The 21,088-nt window shown below is 43.0% G+C and overlaps 1 protein-coding gene across 9 annotated transcripts in view; it reads left to right on the top strand.

Annotated features, from left to right (window-relative positions):
• The window catches only part of CDKL5 (cyclin dependent kinase like 5), a 1,213,679-nt gene that overhangs the window by 690,361 nt on the left and 502,230 nt on the right, over positions 1–21,088 (top strand). For all 9 annotated transcript variants that reach the window (XM_069204517.1, XM_069204511.1, XM_069204514.1 and 6 more), the window contains exon 5: positions 3,687–3,732. In XM_069204517.1, the coding sequence (XP_069060618.1) occupies positions 3,687–3,732 (46 nt within the window). The remainder of the gene's footprint in view (positions 1–3,686; positions 3,733–21,088) is intronic.

The following is a 21,088-nucleotide window of genomic DNA, read 5'->3' as shown; positions in this document are numbered from 1 at the left end:
AATCAAATCAAGACTGACTGGCTCAAGATGTCAAGCATGACAAGGGGATATTGGGCAACTAGAGGATTCTAACAGAACAGTATTTATTAATAGTGGTAAAGATTTCTTTGTGAGGTCACCGTTTAAGAATTATGTAATCAATCTTGCAAGTGTGAATTTGAAACAGCTGTGTTTTATAGATTAAAGGTGCTTCTCCTTTGACTTCATCTCCCATACTGCCTGTGCCCTCTTGCCCTTCAGTTAATTCCTTCTTGTTAAACACTTCGGTGTACCCATTGTATCACAAGTTAAACTTGTTATGATATTATGGTATACTGTCAGACATAGAGTATGAGTGAAAATCTTACATTGCCCAACATGAGAGGGGGGGCTGTGGGCTCCAAATTACAAATTATATATTATCTTGCAGTGCAACTAAAGTGGTTGGCTAGATGGCTGAATGGCCATGGGCCTGCAGATCCATGCTATGCATGAGTGAGGGAGTACAGGATTGCCTTGGTTACTTTATTGCTTGGCCTCAAGACGTGGGCAATGAGACATCCCAGCCTACTCAAAATTACACTGCCCTGTTGGAAAAGAGTCACCTGAAAGACAATAAAATATCCACTGTATGCGCCTGCGCTTCTGCTGGTGGGTATCCTCAGTGCAAGGGGTGGGTACCTTACGGCCGGGCAAATGAAAGTGTGTACTGAAGCTGGAATCCATTCCATAGCTGACTGTTAGAAGGACGGGGAGTTTCGGGAGCTACTGCATGACTAGTGACTAGTGATGGCAGCCTGCCAGAATCCCAGTTCCTGGTGTTCGCAGCCCGAGCTGACTGTTATTCCATAGCTGACTGTTATAAGGACGGGGAGTTTCGGGAGCTACTGCATGACTAGTGATGGCAGCCTGCCAGAATCCCAGTTCCTGGTGTAAGCTGCCCGAGAATGATCTCTGGGGAGCCTGTGGTTGGACTGCCACACCCAGCTACAGATACATGAAATCCTATAGGTCTTGCTCACATTTGGGGACAGCCACAGATTGATATCACGGCTCTATAGATCCATCAAATCTATGATTATGAATAAACTGACAACCTTGAGAGCCTACTTGAAGGGTGAAATAGGGAGAGAATAGAGAGACAAGGAATTGTCTGCTGTGATGGAACAAATGCACTGGGTGTCTAGGAACACAGGTTCAAATACGGAGTTCAGCTTCCTATACATCACATACCTCAGACCCTATAGGTTCAGCATCATAGCTGGGTCTAATGATAAACTGCTCTGTAGGTGTCTAATCATTGACGCAGACTTTATGCATAGAGCGTGGAACTGCCAGACGATAACACATTTTTGGCAAGCAGTAACTGTTGATTTAGAGAGGACAGGTGGCAGAACAGGCTTACACCGAGACATGCCTGTTGGACCTATGTACACGACCAAGAGTGAAATGAGGGTTGGTTTTAGACGGTGCACCATAGCAATGCGTTTGAGGTCTCTGAAGGCCCCACCTTGATATAGATGGAAGGAAGAAGTCAAGAAATGGGCAATAGCAGAGTGTTTACCCCTGTGTAACGAGGAACAACGGGGGCTGTACAAACACCCTATTGCAGAAATCTGGGTAGTACTAGCGGGCTTATTCTTAGAGACTCCTGAATAAAAATGGAATATGCATCTGTCAAGCACATGGCAGATAAAAGGAGGGACATGCGCTAGTACTTGTGACTTGTAAACCCACATATGTTGAAGTTATGACCCAATAATCATTAGTCATCTGGGGGTCGACAATGTGTTTGTTCTGGAAATAACGCAAGGCAGAATACTTTGCTATAATGCAGATTTAGCAAGGTGTTTTCTTCTATTTTTGTCATTTGTTTATTTCGCTGCATGCTTTCTTTCCTCCCCACTGAGAATGCACAAATTATTCAGCAAATACTACTGCAGGTCGCATAATTCTGCATTGCACTGAGCTTGCTAGCAAGAGAGACTTCAATAATGTGATGCGAGTAACAGCATGTAAGAACTAAGGGCCATTTGTACGAACACATTTTCCCATTGACCCAGAATGGGAAAAACCCTTTGCTACAACTGGCCCTAAATGTTTAACAATAACAATGTGCATACTGCAAAAGTGGCTAATGCTTACATTCAATTAAAAAAACTTTAAAAACAATCTTAGTATGGTATACCAACTTGCACACTTATGATAATAGCTTTGTAGAAGTTCTCCAACTATATTAGGTTGCATGTAGTAAAATAGACTTTTAAAATGCTGACTACATTAAAGTTGAGTTTAAATTGTCTAGTCTTCCATTATTAAGCATGCCAGTTCACAAAATGTTGAATTTTAAGCCATTGCATTACCTGCATTCATTACCTAACTGAACCTTAATAACCCCTTACTACCACTTAATGCTTCCCATCTCTGAACCCTTTAAACCCTGAACGACCACGTAATGCTACCCTTCCTTGAACCCTAAAAATCCTTACTACCCCTTAACGCAACCTTTAAACCTTTACTCCTTAAACCTACCAATCCCTTAATCCTACGAATCCTTTACTATCCAATTACACACCCTTCCCTGAACCCCCAAAAATGTTGCTACTGCTTAATGCTAACTTTTCTTGAACCTTAAACCCCTTACTACTCCTTAAAACTATACTTCCATAACCCTACAAACCACTTACTACCTCTTAATGCTACCCTTCCCTGAACCCTAAAGAACGCTTACTGTCCCTCAGCACTACCTTCCCTGAACCTAAAAAAAACATGTTACCCCTTAATGCTACCCCTCTCTCCACGTAAGACCTCTTACAACCCCTTAACATTGCTTCCCGGAACCTAAGAACTCCTTAATTCCATTAGTTGTGCCCTTTCCCTATACCCCAAAAGCTCTTACTATCCCTTAATGCTACTCTTTCTTAAACCCTGAATACCTCTTACTACCCATTTACGCTACCCATCACTGAACCCTAAAAACCCCTTACTGTTCCTTAAAGCTACCTTTCCTTCAACCTAAAAACACCTCATTTTTCCTTATTACTACCCTTCCCTTAACCCTTAAAAAATTCCTGTATAACCCCTTAACACTACTCTTGCCTGAACCCTAAACAAAACCCTACTATAGTTTACCACTACCCAACCCTGCACACTAAAAACCATGAACCACCCCATAATGCTATCCTACCCTAACCTCTTAAAAGAAACTTTGTTGCTCATTAATTCTGCCCTTCACTGAACCCTAAAAGTCCCTAACTACCCCTTAATGCTATCAGTCCCTGAACACTACGAACCCCTTCCAATATATTTACTTTTACCCTACAAGGGGCAACTTTTTTTCGATTTGTCACTAGTACTTTTTCCAGGTATATTTTTCCAGTAGACATAATTTTTGACACAACTTTTTTGCAGTCTATTCAATATTTTTACTACAAAACATATATGCCTCATTGGCTATCATTTGGATTGACTTTCCACTCTGCTTTGTGTTTATTCATTCATTTTCTATTGTATATTTATCTAAAAAAAGAAAGAAAAGGTAAGTATTTTTCTTTCTACAGTTGTTTTATAATGGTTGATTATGGAAGAAGAATCTTAGGAACATGCGTAAATGTCTCGTGATGTATACACGATAAAAAAGTGCACAGGTAAAACCCGTCTTACTTGTGATCTCTGCTCATTTTGTTTTATTTTATGGTTTTTTTTAGGAGACAAAGGAAATTGTGGCTATTAAGAAGTTTAAAGACAGTGAAGGTATGTTTATGAAAATTTGCCTTTGTAAGTTCTTTTTTTGAGGAGTGAATAAGTACAGTAGAATATTCTGCTCTTTGTTCACCAAGGGAAGATAATGTGGTGGTGGCGGCGTATCACTGTGCGTTATTGTGCATTATCTGCTTGAGGAGAAAAGGTGGCTCGTTTTGAGGGAGTGTACCTAGAATATAAAAATCTGTTTACCTACCCTGCCTGTCCAAAATTGTATACCTGTAGCCTTTGGGACAGATGCATGTACGCATAACTCTACAAGGCCATCACAAGTTGTCTGTAAGCCGAACTCTAATTTAATAAATAACCGAAGTCAAGAAATAGTGTCACAAAACACCAAAATTAATAATGGTTTCTAAAGGTTACTTATCGTGATTAGGGACAACATTGTTTCAGCAATTATCAAAGCCATCCCTACAACATGAATTATGTCTATCTGACAGCATTAACCAACGAGACAATCGCTGTCCTGCTTACATGCTGTTTGGATCATATGCATGCACATGCCTCTGTCGCGAAGGCTCTCATTATCCTAATGAGACTACTGGATTTTTGGGCGGCAAGATCGTTCGCATTGTTGGGGACTAAGTCTGACCCACGGTGAAGGACCCTTGTCACCCCAAACCCAGTTGTTGCTCCGGCTAACTAGCAGTGCCTCATCTCTCCCGAAGGGAAGAGAAGATTGGGCAACCGAGCGCATGACATCTTAGTACTTCCCAGGGAAGTCGTGGTCACTCAGATCACAACCGGTTCTCTCATACACAGTGCGGTCTCATATATAAATGACAGAGGCAGTTTGAGTTTTAAAGATTGGTTTAATAAAACAACTGCATTTTAGATAACAAAGTGTGAGCTGCTATAAACAGAACTATACAACACAGTAGGATTGAAATAGTAACGAGGAGAGTGAAACACAAGAATAAGGCTATCATAGTGCAACTAAATTATGTTCTCTCTAAATTATATTTTGAGCACAGCCTATGGAGCTCTAAGCCTACCTTCAGTTCCCCCGAGAGGACATCAACCCTCATACCTGAGCAAAGGCCTGTAATCTGCATCGGCATCTGCAACAGGGCAGTCAGAATCTAGTTGTGGGTTCCTGGTCGGAATCTCCCTCTTACGTGTACCAGGGCTAGAAAGTGTTTTTATAACTAACACGCCGATGTTCTAAGAAACGTCCCTACGTAAGAATGTGTACTTTCTACGAACCCTAGAGATTAAACTTCTACCACGTCTATCTGCAATGTACCAGACTGTATCCTTGACTGAAGCACAGAGCGAGCAAGAATGTATTGTTTGAGAACACAGTGCTAAAGTAAGCTAAACAGTGTGATAGAATGAAATAAAACAAGACCGTGAAACTGGTTATTGTAAAATAACAGTGCGAGGTTAAATAAAATGCATCTAGAGCAAAGTGCACAGAGGCCTAATACATTAAGCAAACGCGCATAAAGATATATTAAAAATGGCTACACTACACCTCCTTTGAAGCCATAACGAATAAATCTTGGCTAGAAAATACTATAGTTCCCCTACAAGATAAAAGAAAACATTGCCACGTGCCAGGCACCCCCTGGCCTGACCTAGCTACAAGAGAGCCGAGGACAAGTATGAAAAGGCCTCCAGTGCTCTTTGTGGAAATAGACTCTAAATCCCGCATGGCCCGAGAGGAGCTAAGCAACTACAGACCCATCTTGCTCCTACCTTTCTCTTACAAGGACATGGATAAAACAATCAACTATCCACCCACCTTCAACAGAACAACTTCTTGGACTCCATGGAGTCAGGTTTTCACAGTAACTACAGCACTGCGACCGCACTTATTGCAGTGACAGACATCAGGACTATCGTAGACAAAAGAGAATCTGCCTCACTCGTCATCCTCAAACTCTCAGCAGCCTTTGACACTGTATCCCATGCCACCCTCATCACCGGACTACAAGACTCAGGAATCCAAGGACCTGCCCTCAGATGGATCACCTCCTTCCTCTTAGACAGAACCCAAGGCATCAGCAAGCATCTCATCTGCAGAGTCCCCCAGGATCCTCCTTCAGTCCAGCCCTTTTCATTGTTTACATGGCATCCTTCGTCTGCATCATCAGAACCCTCGACATCAACATTATCAACTACGCAGACGACATCCAGCTCATCCTCTCTCTCATCGGCAAGAGCAACACATCCATGCACAACTTCACAACCTACATGGCCAACTGGATGAGGGACAGTTGTCTCAAGCTCCACAAGGACAAGGTAGAAACCCTGATTATCGGAATCAGAAACTCACTGTGGGACTCCTCCTGGTGGCCAGCAGAGTTTGGACCCACACCCACCCCCACCAAAAACCTCAGAATCATCCTAGATGAAAAGCTAGAGAAGACCAAACAGGTGAATCCCATTACCTCTTCCTGCTTCACATTAGATGAACAGTAAGCCCATTCCTCATAACCAGGAGACTAGGCTGTGGCAATGCACTTTATGCAGGCATATCGAAACATCTCACACAAAGATGCCAGACCATCCGGAACACCACTAGACGTACCCCACGGCACACAGGTCACTCCATGCATAAGAGAACTTCACTGGCTTCCTAGTCAGAAACACTGTTACTTTAAGCTGCTCACACATGCCTACAAAGCTCTCAACAACGCCGGACCTGCATATCTCAGCAAATGTCTTCACCTCTACCAACCTTCGAGACCCCTACTATCAGCATCCCTTGCCCTCGCACAAGTTCCACTCATCCACAGAAGCAAGTCAGGAGGATGGTCCTTCTCCTACTTTGTCGCCAAAACCTGAAACAACCTCCCTCAAGACATCAGGACCCCACCCATCCCTCCTCGATTTCTGGAAGAAGTCGAAAATATGTCTGATCAACTAAAAGCCGATCTAGACCAACAAGCCGTCTCTAGCGTCTGGATAATCCTCAAGGGTGATTAGTCATGCTCTACAAATTGACATAATGGAACTAAACATGACATTACTGGAAGCTGGGGATCACGGCCTTAGCATTTTTCATGATTTGAACCACAAAACCTTCCACTAAAAATACAGGAACAAGCATTCATCAAACATATACTTAAGTGGTAAAGTATTTTACTTAATTCACATATGTAAAAAAAAAATCAAAATTTAATAGGAAGCTTAGAGCTTTTCTGAATCCAATTGAGGACATTTATCGTCCCTACTATATTCTGTTTGATGCATTTGCACTGGTCCAACAAGTCAATGTGAGGATATCAACTTTTAGACTCCAGTTTTAAATTTCTTCACATTTACAAATCATTTAAACATTTTCAGTTGTAAAGTTTGCTTCTTTATATATATACACTTGTCAGCACCCCTTTCAGAGGACAATAGGGCATACAGGGAGTACTAGGCTCAACCATGGTGGTTGAGGCCTTTTACTCACCATGTCCAGGGTCCTGACCTAGTATGGATCCTGAGCCTCTGGGTCAAGTACCTCTCCCGCACTTGATCCGTAGTGGTAGCTGTGGATGAGCAGTCAAAGGCTTCTTTGGGGATGAAGCATAAATACAGGTAAGTGTACATGACTCATAACTCAAAGTGCCCACAGTATGAACAATAAAACAATGTCCAGCCCAAAACCTAAATGTATAACAAAAAGAAGTATTTTATTTCTAGCTACACATTCAAAGAAATAATGACACTTATGAGCAATAACACAGTCCCCTTGACGTTAGGGCTCAAGTAGTTGTAAGGCACGATCTTGTTCCACCCTCTCACTTATAACGTGGTCGGGGGTTATTTTCCATTCACTTGTGTCCGTATCCAGGGAATGCTCACTAATAAGCCGTACTCAAGAGTTCCCCTTTGACATTTAGGAATTAGTCAAAAGTGTCTATGGTGAAACAGCAACTTTTGCAGCAAATTCCCCGGGGGCCCACTGGTCCGGGTCAAGTCTTACCTGCAGCACAAAAGTGTTAAGTGTTATTGCAGATGCCCTGAGCATGTGTGCTTGCGACATCGGAAATCCTTGGTGATTTAGTACAAGCAGCACCTCCAGGCATAGAAAGTTGCTGTGGAACCTCCGGACGCAACTTAGACTCCTCCGGTGCAATCATCAACACCAGGGCGGCTACCTGGGGTCACTACTAAGGTTTTCACGAGTCCTGGCACTCTGGTCACACAATTATTTCCACCAAGGCCTCCCTGCGGCATACCGGGTCACCGCTAAAAGGTAGTACGGGCTTGGTGCTCCCCGCACAGAGCTCGTTGTAGAGCTAAGTTTGTGGCAGCCCTCTCCTGGCATACTGGGCTTGCTAAAAACAATCCTGCAAATGGGCTACGGCCCAATCTGCGCACAGTCTAATCCCCACACCTTGCACAGAGAGTCCTCATGATAGGACCCCCTACTGGACCTTGCTCCCTCCAACCCTTTCCTCTTCCTCACAGGGCACACTAGTCATGGCAAGGAGGCAGGCGCTGGTACTCCACGCACCAGGGCAGGTGATCTTGGGGTTTTCTTGGGTGATGTCCCTCACCCAGCAGGGAGACTAGCAGACCTAGGCCCCCAATCCTGGTCAAAGACAGAAGTCTTGCAGAGCTTCCTGTTCTCATTGAGCCCATCTGACTGCTTAGCAGATGACAGATTTATGGTCTCAACCTCCCCTTTGCAAACACAAACACACTGCCAGCACGCACACTTACCATGTGCGCTGCACAGCACTTCAGCCTTCATCTATTGAACTTCATCAAAGCACACATACACCCAGCACATGCTTTTATTGCACACGCATTGCACAGCACTACATCTGTCATGCAATGTATACTTTGAAGGCATACATAGACTCAGCACATGCACTAATGCCACATGTACTACACTGTACTGCTCTGTCCCTGTATGTACTATACCCTTTCCAGGCACACATGCACATAGAGCAGAGTCACTTTGCCTGCACTGCGCAGCATTTCACATCTACCTGAGGTAGACTGAGGGTCAGTTAAATAGACAGAAGTGGAACTTTTTGAAAAGGTGAGTGAAATGGGAGAGGGGTGGCATGGGTGAACTTGATGTGTTGTGCAGAGATGTTACAAATTTGTACTGTTCAGAGACAACATAATATCAATTGTAAGGCGAGTGAGCCTGTAGGCATCACTTCTGTGACACAGGGCAAAAAGGATCTGTTCACTTCTACTGATCACATCACTACATAGTCTGCTGCCACCACTACGTTTGTGCTGCTTAACTCTTGGTGAAGGTGGTGGCCTTCCACCACTATGAAAGTGGTGCTTTGGGTGCCTCTTGTAGTATTCCGGCTCGCGGCATCGGCGCGCAGTATTTTCTTTTACCCACGCGCCGCTCTCGCGAACCGGTTCAGCACGAGACGCGTTCGGTGAACGCTCCGTGCGGAACGAATTTGTTGTTTAAAAAACAGGGAGCGTTGGAAGAAGCTGCGACATAGGAGCTTCCCTGTCATATGTCGCTAGGGTGGTTTCTTATTTTAATAAACCTGAACATAATCTACTTACGTTTGTACGGTATCATCACTACATTTGTGGCAACGAGAGGAAAGAAACCACCCAACGAACCCACAAGACAAGATTGGAAGAGTTTTCCACACGTCGTGAGCAGCGCTGTGAGTCTAAACCCAGCCTCTACAACTAGAAAGCTAACCTTAAGACACTAAGGGGGTTATTACAACTTTGGAGGAGGTGTTAATCCGTCCCAAATGTAACGGATATACCACCAGCCGTATTACGAGTTCCATAGGATATAATGGACTCGTAATACGGCTGGTGGTATATCCGTCATTTTACCATCACTTTTGGGACGGGTTAACACCTCCTCCAAAGTTGTAATAACCCCCTTCATCTGTTTCTTTGTGTCAAAGTCCAGTCGTTTTTCTTGCCTCCACTCCAGCTAAGCCTTATTTAACAACTAGAGTGCTAACCTCTTTTTGTGGATTTGTTGAGGAACAAAACCAACGCCATTTTTTTTTTACTAAAGAATTCTGAACATGTATTTTATTCTTTAGAGGACTTTTATATTATTCAGTCAAATTGTTAGTTTACTAACACAGCGTAATTGCTCTGGAATCAGTATGCAGGCTGTTACACCACCACCACCTTTCCTAGAGACTCCTGGTGAACCACCTATCACATGGAAACGTTGGTTTGATGCTTTTGAAACATATTTAGGAGCGTTAGGAGCTACAAGATTTAGACCAGAAAGAAAGAAATGTCTTTTACAACACTTGCTTGGCTTTGAGGGGAGATCTACGTTTAAACATCTACATACATACAAATACAGCAAGACGAAGAACTTGATGAATTCCAAGAAGCAATAAAAAAACTGGAATTAAGGTTCAATGAGCCTCCAAGTTTAGTCGTTTTAAAACATAAATTCTTCAAACGAACACAGAAATCTAATGAAGACATTGATACGTACATATCAGCTTTAAGATCTTTGATAGCTGAATGTGAATTTGACAATTTTAGTGATCAGCTGATAAGAGACCAATTTATTTGCCACTGTTTAGACAAAAATATTCGTCAGAAGCGCTTGACTTTGGGGAATCCAAGCCTTAACGAATGTATCAGAATTGCTAAAAGCATTGAAACATCTGTACGATCAGTGAAGGAACTTGAAGACAAACCTCAAGATCATGTCTGCCCTGTGTACAATAAGGAGTCTCCAGTCTTTAAAAAAAAAAGGAGATTCCTTGAGAAACACCAACTCTAAAGCATTTCTTTCACAGTCCAACTTTTGTTTCAGATGTGGAAACAATTTTCACAAGAAAGGGAGTAAACCTTGCCCAGCAAAGTTTGTGACTTGCAGACTGTAGGAGGCTGGACTGGCTTGTAGTGAGTACCAAGGGGTACTTACACCTTGCACCATGCCCAGGTATCCCTTATTAGTGTATAGGGTGTCTAGCAGCTTAGGCTGATAGATAATGGTAGCTTAGCAGAGCAGCTTAGGCTGAACTAGGAGACAAGTGAAGCTCCTACAGTACCACTAGTGTCATATGCACAATATCATAAGAAAACACAATACACAGATATACTAAAAATAAAGGTACTTTATTTTTATGACAATATGCCAAAAGTATCTCAGTGGGTACCCTCAGTATGAGGATAGCAAATATACACAAGATATATGTACACAATACCAAAAATATGCAGTATAGTATTAGAAAACAGTGCAAACAATGTATAGTTACAATAGGATGCAATGGGGACACATAGGGATAGGGGCAACACAAACCATATACTCCAAAAGTGGAATACGAACCACGAATGGACCCCAAACCTATGTGACCTTGTAGAGGGTCGCTGGGACTGTAAGAAAACAGTGAGGGTTAGAAAAATAGCCCACCCCAAGACCCTGAAAAGTGAGTGCAAAGTGCACTAAAGTTCCCCAAAGAGCACAGAAGTCGTGATAGGGGAATTCTGCAGGAAAGACACAAACCAGCAATGCAACAACGATGGATTTCCAAACGAGGGTACCTGTGGAACAAGGGGACCAAGTCCAAAAGTCACAAGCAAGTCAGAGATGGGCAGATGCCCAGGAAATGCCAGCTGTGGGTGCAAAGAAGCTGCTACTGGACGGTAGAAGCTGAGGATTCTGCAAGAACGACAAGGGCTAGAAACTTCCCCTTTGGAGGATAGAAGCCCCACGCCATGGAGAGTCGTGCAGAAGTGTTTTCCTGAAGAAAGACCGCAAACAAGCCTTGCTAGCTGCAAGTCGTGCGGTTAGGGTTTTTGGATGCTGCTGTGGCCCAGGAGGGACCAGGATGTCGCCAATTGCGTCCGGGGACAGAGGGGGCGCCCAGCAGGACGAGGAGCCCTCTCAGAAGCAGGCAGCACCCGCAGAAGTGCCGGAACAGGCACTACGAAGAGGAGTGAAACGGTGCTCACCCGAAGTTGCACAAAGGAGTCCCACGCCGCCGGAGGACAACTCAGGAGGTCGTGCAATGCAGGTTAGAGTGCCGTGGTCCCAGGCTTGGCTGTGCACAAAGGATTTCCGCCGGAAGTGCACAGAGGCCGGAGTAGCTGCAAAAGTCGCGGTTCCCAGCAGTGCAGTCTGGCGTGGGGAGGCAAGGACTTACCTCCACCAAACTTGGACTGAAGAGTCACTGGACTGTGGGAGTCACTTGGACAGAGTTGCTGGATTCAAGGGACCTCGCTCGTCGTGCTGAGAGGAGACCCAGGGTACCGGTGATGCAGTTCTTTGGTGCCTGCGGTTGCAGGGGGAAGATTCCGTCGACCCACAGGAGATTTCTTCGGAGCTTCTAGTGCAGAGAGGAGGCAGACTACCCCCACAGCATGCACCACCAGGAAAACAGTCGAGAAGGCGGCAGGATCAGCCTTACAGAGTTGCAGTAGTCGTCTAAGCTACTTTGTTGCAGTTTTGCAGGCTTCCAGCGCGGTCAGCAGTCGATTCCTTGGCAGAAGGTGAAGAGAGAGATGCAGAGGAACTCTGATGAGCTCTTGCATTTGTTATCTAAGGAAATCCCCAAAGCAGAGACCCTAAATAGCCAGAAAAGAGGGTTTGGCTACTTAGGAGAGAAGATAGGCTAGCAACACCTGAAGGAGCCTATCAGAAGGAGTCTCTGACGTGACCTGCTGGCCCTGGCCACTCAGAGCAGTCCAGTGTGCCAGCAGCACCTCTGTTTCCAAGATGGCAGAGGTCTGGAGCACACTGGAGGAGCTCTGGGCACCTCCCAGGGGAGGTGCAGGTCAGGGGAGTGGTCACTCCCCTTTCCTTTCTCCAGTTTCACGCCAGAGCAGGGCTGAGGGGTCCCTGAACCGGTGTAGACTGGCTTATGCAGAAATGGGCACCATGTGTGCCCATGAAAGCATTTCCAGAGGCTGGGGGAGGCTACTCCTCCCCTGCCTTCACACCATTTTCCAAAGGGAGAGGGTGTAACACCCTCTCTCTGAGGAAGTCCTTTGTTCTGCCTTCCTGGGCCAAGCCTGGCTGGACCCCAGGAGGGCAGAAACCTGTCTGAGGGGTTGGCAGCAGCAGCAGCTGCAGTGAAACCCCTGAAAAGGCAGTTTGGCAGTACCCGGGTCTGTGCTACAGACCTGTGGGATCATTGGATTGTACCAACAATGCCAGGATGGCATAGAGGGGGGAATTCCATGATCTTAGACATGTTACATGGCCATATTCGGAGTTACCATTGTGAAGCTACACATAGGTAGTGACCTATAGGTAGTGCACGCGTGTAATGGTGTCCCCGCACTCACAAAGTCCGGGGAATTGGCCCTGAACAATGTGGGGGCACCTTGGCTAGTGCCAGGGTGCCCACACACTAAGTAACTTAGCACCCAACTGTTACCAGGTAAAGGTTAGACACATAGGTGACTTATAAGTTACTTAAGTGCAGTGTAAGATGGCTGTGAAATAACGTGGACGTTATTTCACTCAGGCTACAGTGGCAGGCCTGTGTAAGAATTGTCAGAGCTCCCTATGGGTGGCAAAGGAAATGCTGCAGCCCATAGGGATCTCCTGGAACCCCAATACCCTGGGTACCTCAGTACCGTATACTAGGGGATTATAAGGGTGTCCCAGTATGCCAATGTAAATTGGTAAAATTGGTCACTAGCCTGTTAGTGACAATTTGAAAGAAATGAGAGAACATAACCACTGAGGTTCTGATTCGCAGAGCCTCAGTGAGACAGTTAGTCATAACAAAGGTAACACATACAGGGCACACTTATGAGCACTGGGGCCCTGGCTGGCAGGGTCCCAGTGACACATACAACTAAAACAACATATATACAGTGAAATATGGGGGTAACATGCCAGGCAAGATGGTACTTTCCTACACAGACTGTGCAACAAAGTGGGCCATTTTGCTAAGGTTTGTCAAAGCACCAATTGTAACAAAACTAATGTTGGTGCTATCAAAGACGAAGCTCAGGATTTTCAAGAAAGTGATCTTGTCTCTGATTTACAAGACATGGTTTTAGTTGTTAATGATGATGTTGTCAAGTGGCGTGATCCTTCAGACTGTGTTGATCCATATGTGGAATTGGGCATTGGAGACAAAGTTCTTCGTCTGTTAGTTGATTCTGGTGCACGAATTACAATGATCACTAAAGAACTTTTTCAAGCTACATGGAATAATAGAATTCTTCATCCTCCAGACAGATCTCCAGTGTCATATGAAGGACGGAAAATTTACTTGTTGGAATATTTTGAAGATGTACTGAAATTCAAAGGGAGAGTTATCTCTGGAAAAATTTATGTAGCTGTCAAGGGTCTTAATATCCTTGGTTGGTTTCACCAAGGATTGTTCGGTATGATATTAAGACTGGGTACACGCGAGCAAGTTCTCGCCGTGAGAGATTCAGATATGGTGGAAAATTTATTAAACGATTTTCCCAAAGTCTTTTCTGGAGAACTTGGGAAAATTAAAGGTTTTGAGCACAAAATTAAAGTGAAAGAAGGTGCCCTTGCTATAAAACACAAGATGAGGGGAGTACCTTTTAGTGCACAGAAAGATTTGGAAAAGGAATTGATTTCTTTAACTAAGTCAGGTATTATTGAACAAATTGAGTCTTCACTTTGGCTTTCTCCTTTAGTCGTTGCTAAAAAAAAATGGAGAGCTTAGGGTATGCATGGACTTACGTGCTCTGAACAAAGAGATTTGGATTGATTCTCATCCCTTACCGAAAATCAATGATTTGTTAGCTCTTGTTGCCGCTGCTAAGTTTTTTACTAAATTAGATTTAGCATCTGCCTACCACCAAATTGAATTGGAACCTGAATCCCGACATTTCACCGCTTTTGTTTCACCGTGGGGAACCTATCAATATTGCAGGTTACCTTTCGGTTTAGCATCAGCTGCGTCTGTTTTCCAAAGAGTAATGGAAAGTTTACTCAAAGGCATTGATAGTGTAGCCATATTCCAAGACAATGTGTTGATTTTTGTGCCGGATCGTCAATCTCATGATGCCACACTCAGACAAGTTCTGTCTATTTTTCAACAACAAGGTGTTGTGTTAAAAAGGGAAAAGTGTGAATTTCTCAAAGAAGAGGTAGAATATTTGGGCCATGTGATTTCTAGTTCTGGTGTCAAACCAAAACCTGGTTTGGTTCAGAACATTCTCGATGCGCCTCCTCCCGCTGATAAAAGCGGTGTTAAAAGCTTTTTAGGTCTTTGTGAATTCTATTCACGGTTTATAAAGGATTTTGCTTCCAGAGTCAGGCCTATCTCAAACTTGCTGAAAGCTAAAGTGGATTTTGACTGGAATAGTGATTGCATTGAAGCATTTGAATGGATTAAACTTAAACTTCAGCTTTCCAAATGTGTGGGACTGAAACCATTTAATCCTGAGCTGAAGTCTGTACTCACTGTTGATGCCAGTAACGTGGGTTTAGGTGCAGTTCTTACGCAACAAACCCCTGAAGGTGAAAACACTGTGGGTTTTGCTTCCAGAGTCCTAAGAGATTCAGAATGCCTGTATTATGTTATTGAAAAGGAGCTCTTAGCCTGCTGGTGGGCGATAGAGAAATTCCGCACTTATCTCTGGGGTACTAAGTTTTTGCTCCAGACAGATCACAAACCTCTCATTTTTATACTAAGTGGGAGGAATGTGAAAAATTGTTCACCCAGGATTGCAAGGTTCTCAGCTCGCCGCCTTCAATTTCAATTTGATATTCAGCACATTTCTGGTGGGAAAAATGCGCGAGCTGATTTTCTGTCTAGGTTTCCCGCTGTATTACATTTTTGTGCATGAGGGAGGGTTTCCCCGAATGCATTGTTTCTGATAATGGGGTTCAATTTGTTTCCAATGAAGTGGAACAGTTTTTCAGGAGTAGTAGTATTAAACACCTAAAAAGTTCTTTGTTTCACCCTCAAACTAATGGCCTTGTAGAACGCTTTAATCGGGGTCCTGGGTGATTGTATTAAATGGGCCATACAGAACAAAATTGACATTCACTCTGCTACTCAATCAATGTTGTGGTTCTATAGGACTACACCCCAATCTTCCACTTTGGTTTCTCCTTTCGAACTATTACGTGGAAGGAAACAAGCCACTGAGTTTAAGCCTGCGTGGATGTTCAAGTTATTGAAACAAGAGGTGTGTGTCCAAAGTTTAGATCATTTTGTGAGAAGGAATGTAGCAAGGGCTCAAATTTCACAAAAACTCCATTATGATGAAAGGAGGAAAGTGTCTGATTTGGAGGTGAATGCTGGAGATTTTGTGAAAATCAAATTTGGGGGTTTCATCAAGAAAGGTGACTCAAAGTTTTCGTCTCCGGTTTTAGTCAACAAAGTATGTGGAAATGCTGTCAGGGTTGAGGGTGGTCATTGGTGGAACAAGTCTAAGGTTGTGAAAGTTCGGTCTCCAGCCAATATGAGCCTGTTAGTTGGTGAAGCTGATTGTCATAAAAATTGTGATTTTCAAGTTGATGTGTGCAAAGAGTGTGAGGGTGCAGGCAAAGTTTGTGATGATTTCTCCATGGTATGCAGAAGTACTCGTATAAGACGTAAGCCTTACAGATTTAGATGAATAAATGTATTGATTTTTTTTATTCCTTTAGAATATTGTTGTTATAAAGTCAATTGTACTATGCCTCTCGATGTTTTATGTTTTTATCTTGTTTTCATTTGTTTTATTGTCAATACTTAAAATCCATTGTAATTTTCTAAACAGAGTTGTTTAGTATAACCACAGTTTGTATTGGTGCAATGTTCTAAGTGTAGTTTATATAGTTTTCCAATGTACTGTTTTATGTTGTCTCTTCCATTTTTTTTTTTTTTTTGGAAGAAGAAAACCCATGTAGTATTCCGGCTCGCGGCATCGGCGCGCGGTATTTTCTTTTACCCACGCGCCGCTCTCGCGAACCGGTTCAGCACGAGACGCGTTCGGTGAACGCTCCGTGCGGAACGAATTTGTTTAAAAAACAGGGAGCGTTGGAAGAAGCTGCGACATAGGAGCTTCCCTGTCATATGTCGCTAGGGTGGTTTCTTATTTTAATAAACCTGAACATAATCTACTTACGTTTGTACGGTATCATCACTACACCTCTCCCAGTCCAACAAGCGCGCAGTCCGTGAGAAAGGTTTAGGTCATGATGCACACTCAGGATCCGTGTTTAAATATGACATAAAATTCAGCATTAGAGATCCAGACAACCGTACAGTTGGGCACTCAGTTCAGGGGTACATATCTTTAACCATGCAGAGGACTTTTCTGTCCCAACGACATTAATCAGTAGGCTTTGCGGACCTTGGGGGTCCTCGCGCCACAGGTTAAGAACCACTCATGTAGGTGATGATATCCCCAATGACTTTGCTGGCACTGGATGTAGATTTGATATATGACAGTACAACACTTGGTTTCTGGCTGTTTTCCTTGCCAGACCTCATATTTGGAGCTTTGAAATAGATAATTAGAACCTACTTTTGTGCAGTATGATTCCTTAAATACATGTCATTTGGCTTCTACAATACCTAAGGTTTTGAACCATAGAGAGGTGTTGATTTATCCATTTCAATGTTTTTTTAAGAATTTTAGTTTTGCATTTATGACAAAGCACATCAACAGAGTAATGGTAAGAAGAATGTACAATAGAGAAACAGAAAACAAGAACAAAACAGCCATCGTAATAATGTCGCAGGCGTCCATTTCCAGATTTAGGACTTTCTTTCCAAGTCAAGTCTTGCACATCAAATCATATTTCCATTCTCTGTTCAAAGTGTGATTCTGTGGTTTGGTGTAGAGACAAGTAAGATGGCTTTTTTGTCACAGGTGTCCTTGTGGCTTGGTGATTCGCAGCCTAAATGAGGCAGTAAATGGAGTTGGGCTTTACAAGAGGATGCAGAAGATGAAAAGTAGCAATGTGAATTCTACGGGATCTGTGGATAGTAATAGTTTTGTGGCTGACTGTAGCAGTGGTTACTAATTCCATCAGTGCCCTGTTAGAGGGGCCTGTACTAGTCTGCAGAACCTCCATGTATGTTGATGTTTCTGAGGTGGCCTAAGACAGAGACATTATTTTGGCTCAGCACCACCAGTGTCCCAGAACGTCAACTCTGGGGTCTCACACTACATGGCATGTCTAAGCGGTGGTGTTAGTGACCAATCTTGCGCTCTTTTAAAATAATGCAATCCTGTAGGTCATGGCCGAACCTACACTATTTGGACGGTGTTTTCACTGCTGAAAATGCTTCCAGCAACAGGATTAACCTCACTCTTAATTGTGTGTATCTGCTGAACTAATGTAGTACCCCAGACATTGAGAGGAGAAGGGCTTAGGGGTGGGCATAATTACCAGTATGCATCTGGGATGACATGACCAGGTCAGTAGGTATTCTGACAAATCAGTCTGCAGCATTTATTTGCAAAACTGAATGGTACACAGTTAATCAAACTGGTTCTACACAGTTTTCTAAAAACCTATTGAAAACATTTGGTCACCACACTTTCTTTTCCCAGTATTTGCATTTAACAGTGTATGTCATTCTTCCCTAAATGACCACTACCTACAACCCCATTAGCCATATGCAGCCACAGAAGTACCATGTCTGAGACAGCAAAACAAACAGCCATATTTCTCTGTACGACCAAGACCCTGTAAATGAAGCACAAAGATAAAAATTGTCAGTCAGCACTAATATGCATCCTATATTACTCCAACCTCTGCATTGTCTTGTGCTTAATGACTGAGTCTATATGTTTGGTGGATTCTTAGTAAGCAGACGAGACTGATTAAATGGTCACAACCAGGGGAAAATATGCAGCAGACTCTGGTGCTACTTTACCCCAATTAACTTGCTGATAGATAACAACAGAGTGTAGGTGCCTCTGGAGAAAGTTTTGGTCCTGGCACAAATAACAAGATTTTTAGAGGAACTCTACAAGTATGAACTTGGTAATAAGATGGCGTCACAAATGGGTGAATGAAAAAACTGTAGAGAACCCATAGCTAGGAAGAAAAAGATGCTGCAATAAACCTGAAATAGCTGAAAGCTCATATGAACAATAAGGAGATTGCTTGCATCATTTACTCATATGAAGAGAAACTAAGTCATGAAAATGCTGTTCCTACTAAAGAAATAAATATTTTCATTGGTTCTCATCCAGTCTGTTGTGCAGGAGTTTGTGCAAAAGAGATGGCACAGATTGTCTTCATTATTGGATCTTACATGGATACACCTGCTATATAATATTCCTTTTCATCTGGCTGGGAACACCCCTTCATTGAGCCATTTGTTTTCTACAAACAGTAGATCATAATTTGTATTTCTTCCTGTACTAGCCCCAGCTGGTGAAGCCTCCTTCCCAAGCATTACATTTCTAAGAGCACTGAATGTACGATACATAGTGACCTTCAGCATGTGTATTTTTCTCATCCACCGACACTCCTTGTGATGGAGGTGTTTTGTTGATAAATCTGTTGACATTGAGGAAATTGTTGTTTGTATAAGCCATATGTCATGGGGTGGGGGGTTGAAGAATCAACATGTCACTGTGGAGAAAGATACATCGTTGACCCATAAAAAGAAATGGGGGATATGTCTCTTCTAATAACTAATATAGATGAGTCAGTGAAAACTTTCCTGGTCTGTTCCATTATGGCGCTCACCCCATAATAGGATTTTCTATAATTCAGGTTGCAAACATTATTTCTCTTATAGAGTAATTGACATCCATATCAGCAGGAGCAGCTCAGAGAAAGTGAGTGAGCAAGAAGATAACTACTTTTGTTCCTCATACAATCAAAACAGCTCTATTAATTAGGAATGTTATGGAACTTCATAAGGAGAATGCACGATTTGTGTTTTTCTTTTGGAAGGCAAACAACAATTGTGCAGTCACACAATAAAATTGTGTTCAAAGTGTCAGAGACGGTCTGCCACGTCTTTGTGCAATGATCTCTTGATGTTCTTGAAATATCTGAAATAATGAGGATCACCATAATCCTTTGAATATGGAATTTAATGTCTCAGATGTTTAGCATAAGGGTGTACTTGAGGTTATTTAGTTGTTTAACATAAGATCCTACCCTGGAGGTGACTTTTCGGTTGTGATGCAGCAAGAAGCATATCTGTTTCATGCTAAAGATATCTGGGCCCTTTATGTCAGCCAGGACTATACCAAAGTTCAGAGTGCTCAACAAAGCTACCACTATGACAATAGGCCTATACAAAAGCACACCTAAAGGTAAGCGACCCAGCAGATGAAAATCTAAGTTCTTTTCTTCCCTTTGCTCATACCTCACCCTTATAGGTGGGAAAGACCCCAGTATCCTTATCATTGGGCAGTGAAAACTACAGACACATGTACTTCACATTCTCCAAGGAGGATTTGTATTCCGAATTTAGCACCAAATGCACATTAGTCCCCTAACCCACAGATAACTACCCCAAGATCACCTCATGAACCTCTTTCACAGGGTACTACAGTTCAATTTTAAGGCAGCAAGGGAGAGTTTTTGATGGAGGCAAAAAAATGTAGGTGTATACTCTAAATACTTTATAACTTAAAAGGATCTCAGGTCTTTCAGACCAATTCTCATTTTCAAGACCCTTAAAAGTCACATGAAGTATGTCAGGAATTGACCTAATGATATGCTTACTCTTTGACTCAAATCTATAAAGTTGCGCACTTCTCCATTTTAATATAGTTTACCTATAATGTCTATTCCGCCTTCTGCCTTTAGGCGGGGGGTGCTCTCTGGCCGTGTAATCTCGCTAGAGCATACATTGACTCTATGCTCCTCTTGTTTGTGCATCTTTTTTAACACTACATTGCAGCCTTAATCAATGCTGGAAAAAATCAAAACAAACACTAGAAGAAAGCATCCCATGCTGTTCTGTGTAAACTGGACTAAGTGTGGTATTTAACACTTTAGTGTGGTATTCCTCTTGATAGACTTGACATCCTTGGTGTGGTTATCCCCTAATTGTTTGCCTTCAAAACTCCTGTTTTTGCTGACTTCATTTTTACTGGCTTTAGGACTCTGCCCACCTTACCATTGCTAACCAGTACTAAATTGCTTGTGCTCTCTCCTTAACATTTGTTAGATTGGCTTATATCCAGTTTGCATATTTAATTTACTTGTAAGCTCCTAGTAAAGTGGCACTACCTGTGCCCAGGGCATGTAAATTAAATGCAGCTAGTGGGCCTGCAACACTGATTGTGCCACCCACTTAACTAGCACTTTAAACATGTCTCGGTCCTGCTGTTGCAGCACGTGTGTGTGCAGTTGTAAACAGCCATTTCGACTTCGCAAGGTAAACCTTTTGACCGGTCCAAACTTTACTTTTTAATACATCTTGGGTAGGCCCTGTACAGCCCAGGAGGCAGAGTGCAATGTATTTAAAGGGTAGCGCATGTACATTTAAGTTTTACATGTCCTGGT

The sequence above is a fragment of the Pleurodeles waltl genome, chromosome 8, assembly GCF_031143425.1.
Source record: "Pleurodeles waltl isolate 20211129_DDA chromosome 8, aPleWal1.hap1.20221129, whole genome shotgun sequence".
In the NCBI taxonomy this organism is placed as follows: Eukaryota; Metazoa; Chordata; class Amphibia; order Caudata; family Salamandridae; genus Pleurodeles; species Pleurodeles waltl.
Note: the sequence above shows the minus strand (reverse complement) of the source record. Positions and strands in the feature narration are given on the sequence as shown.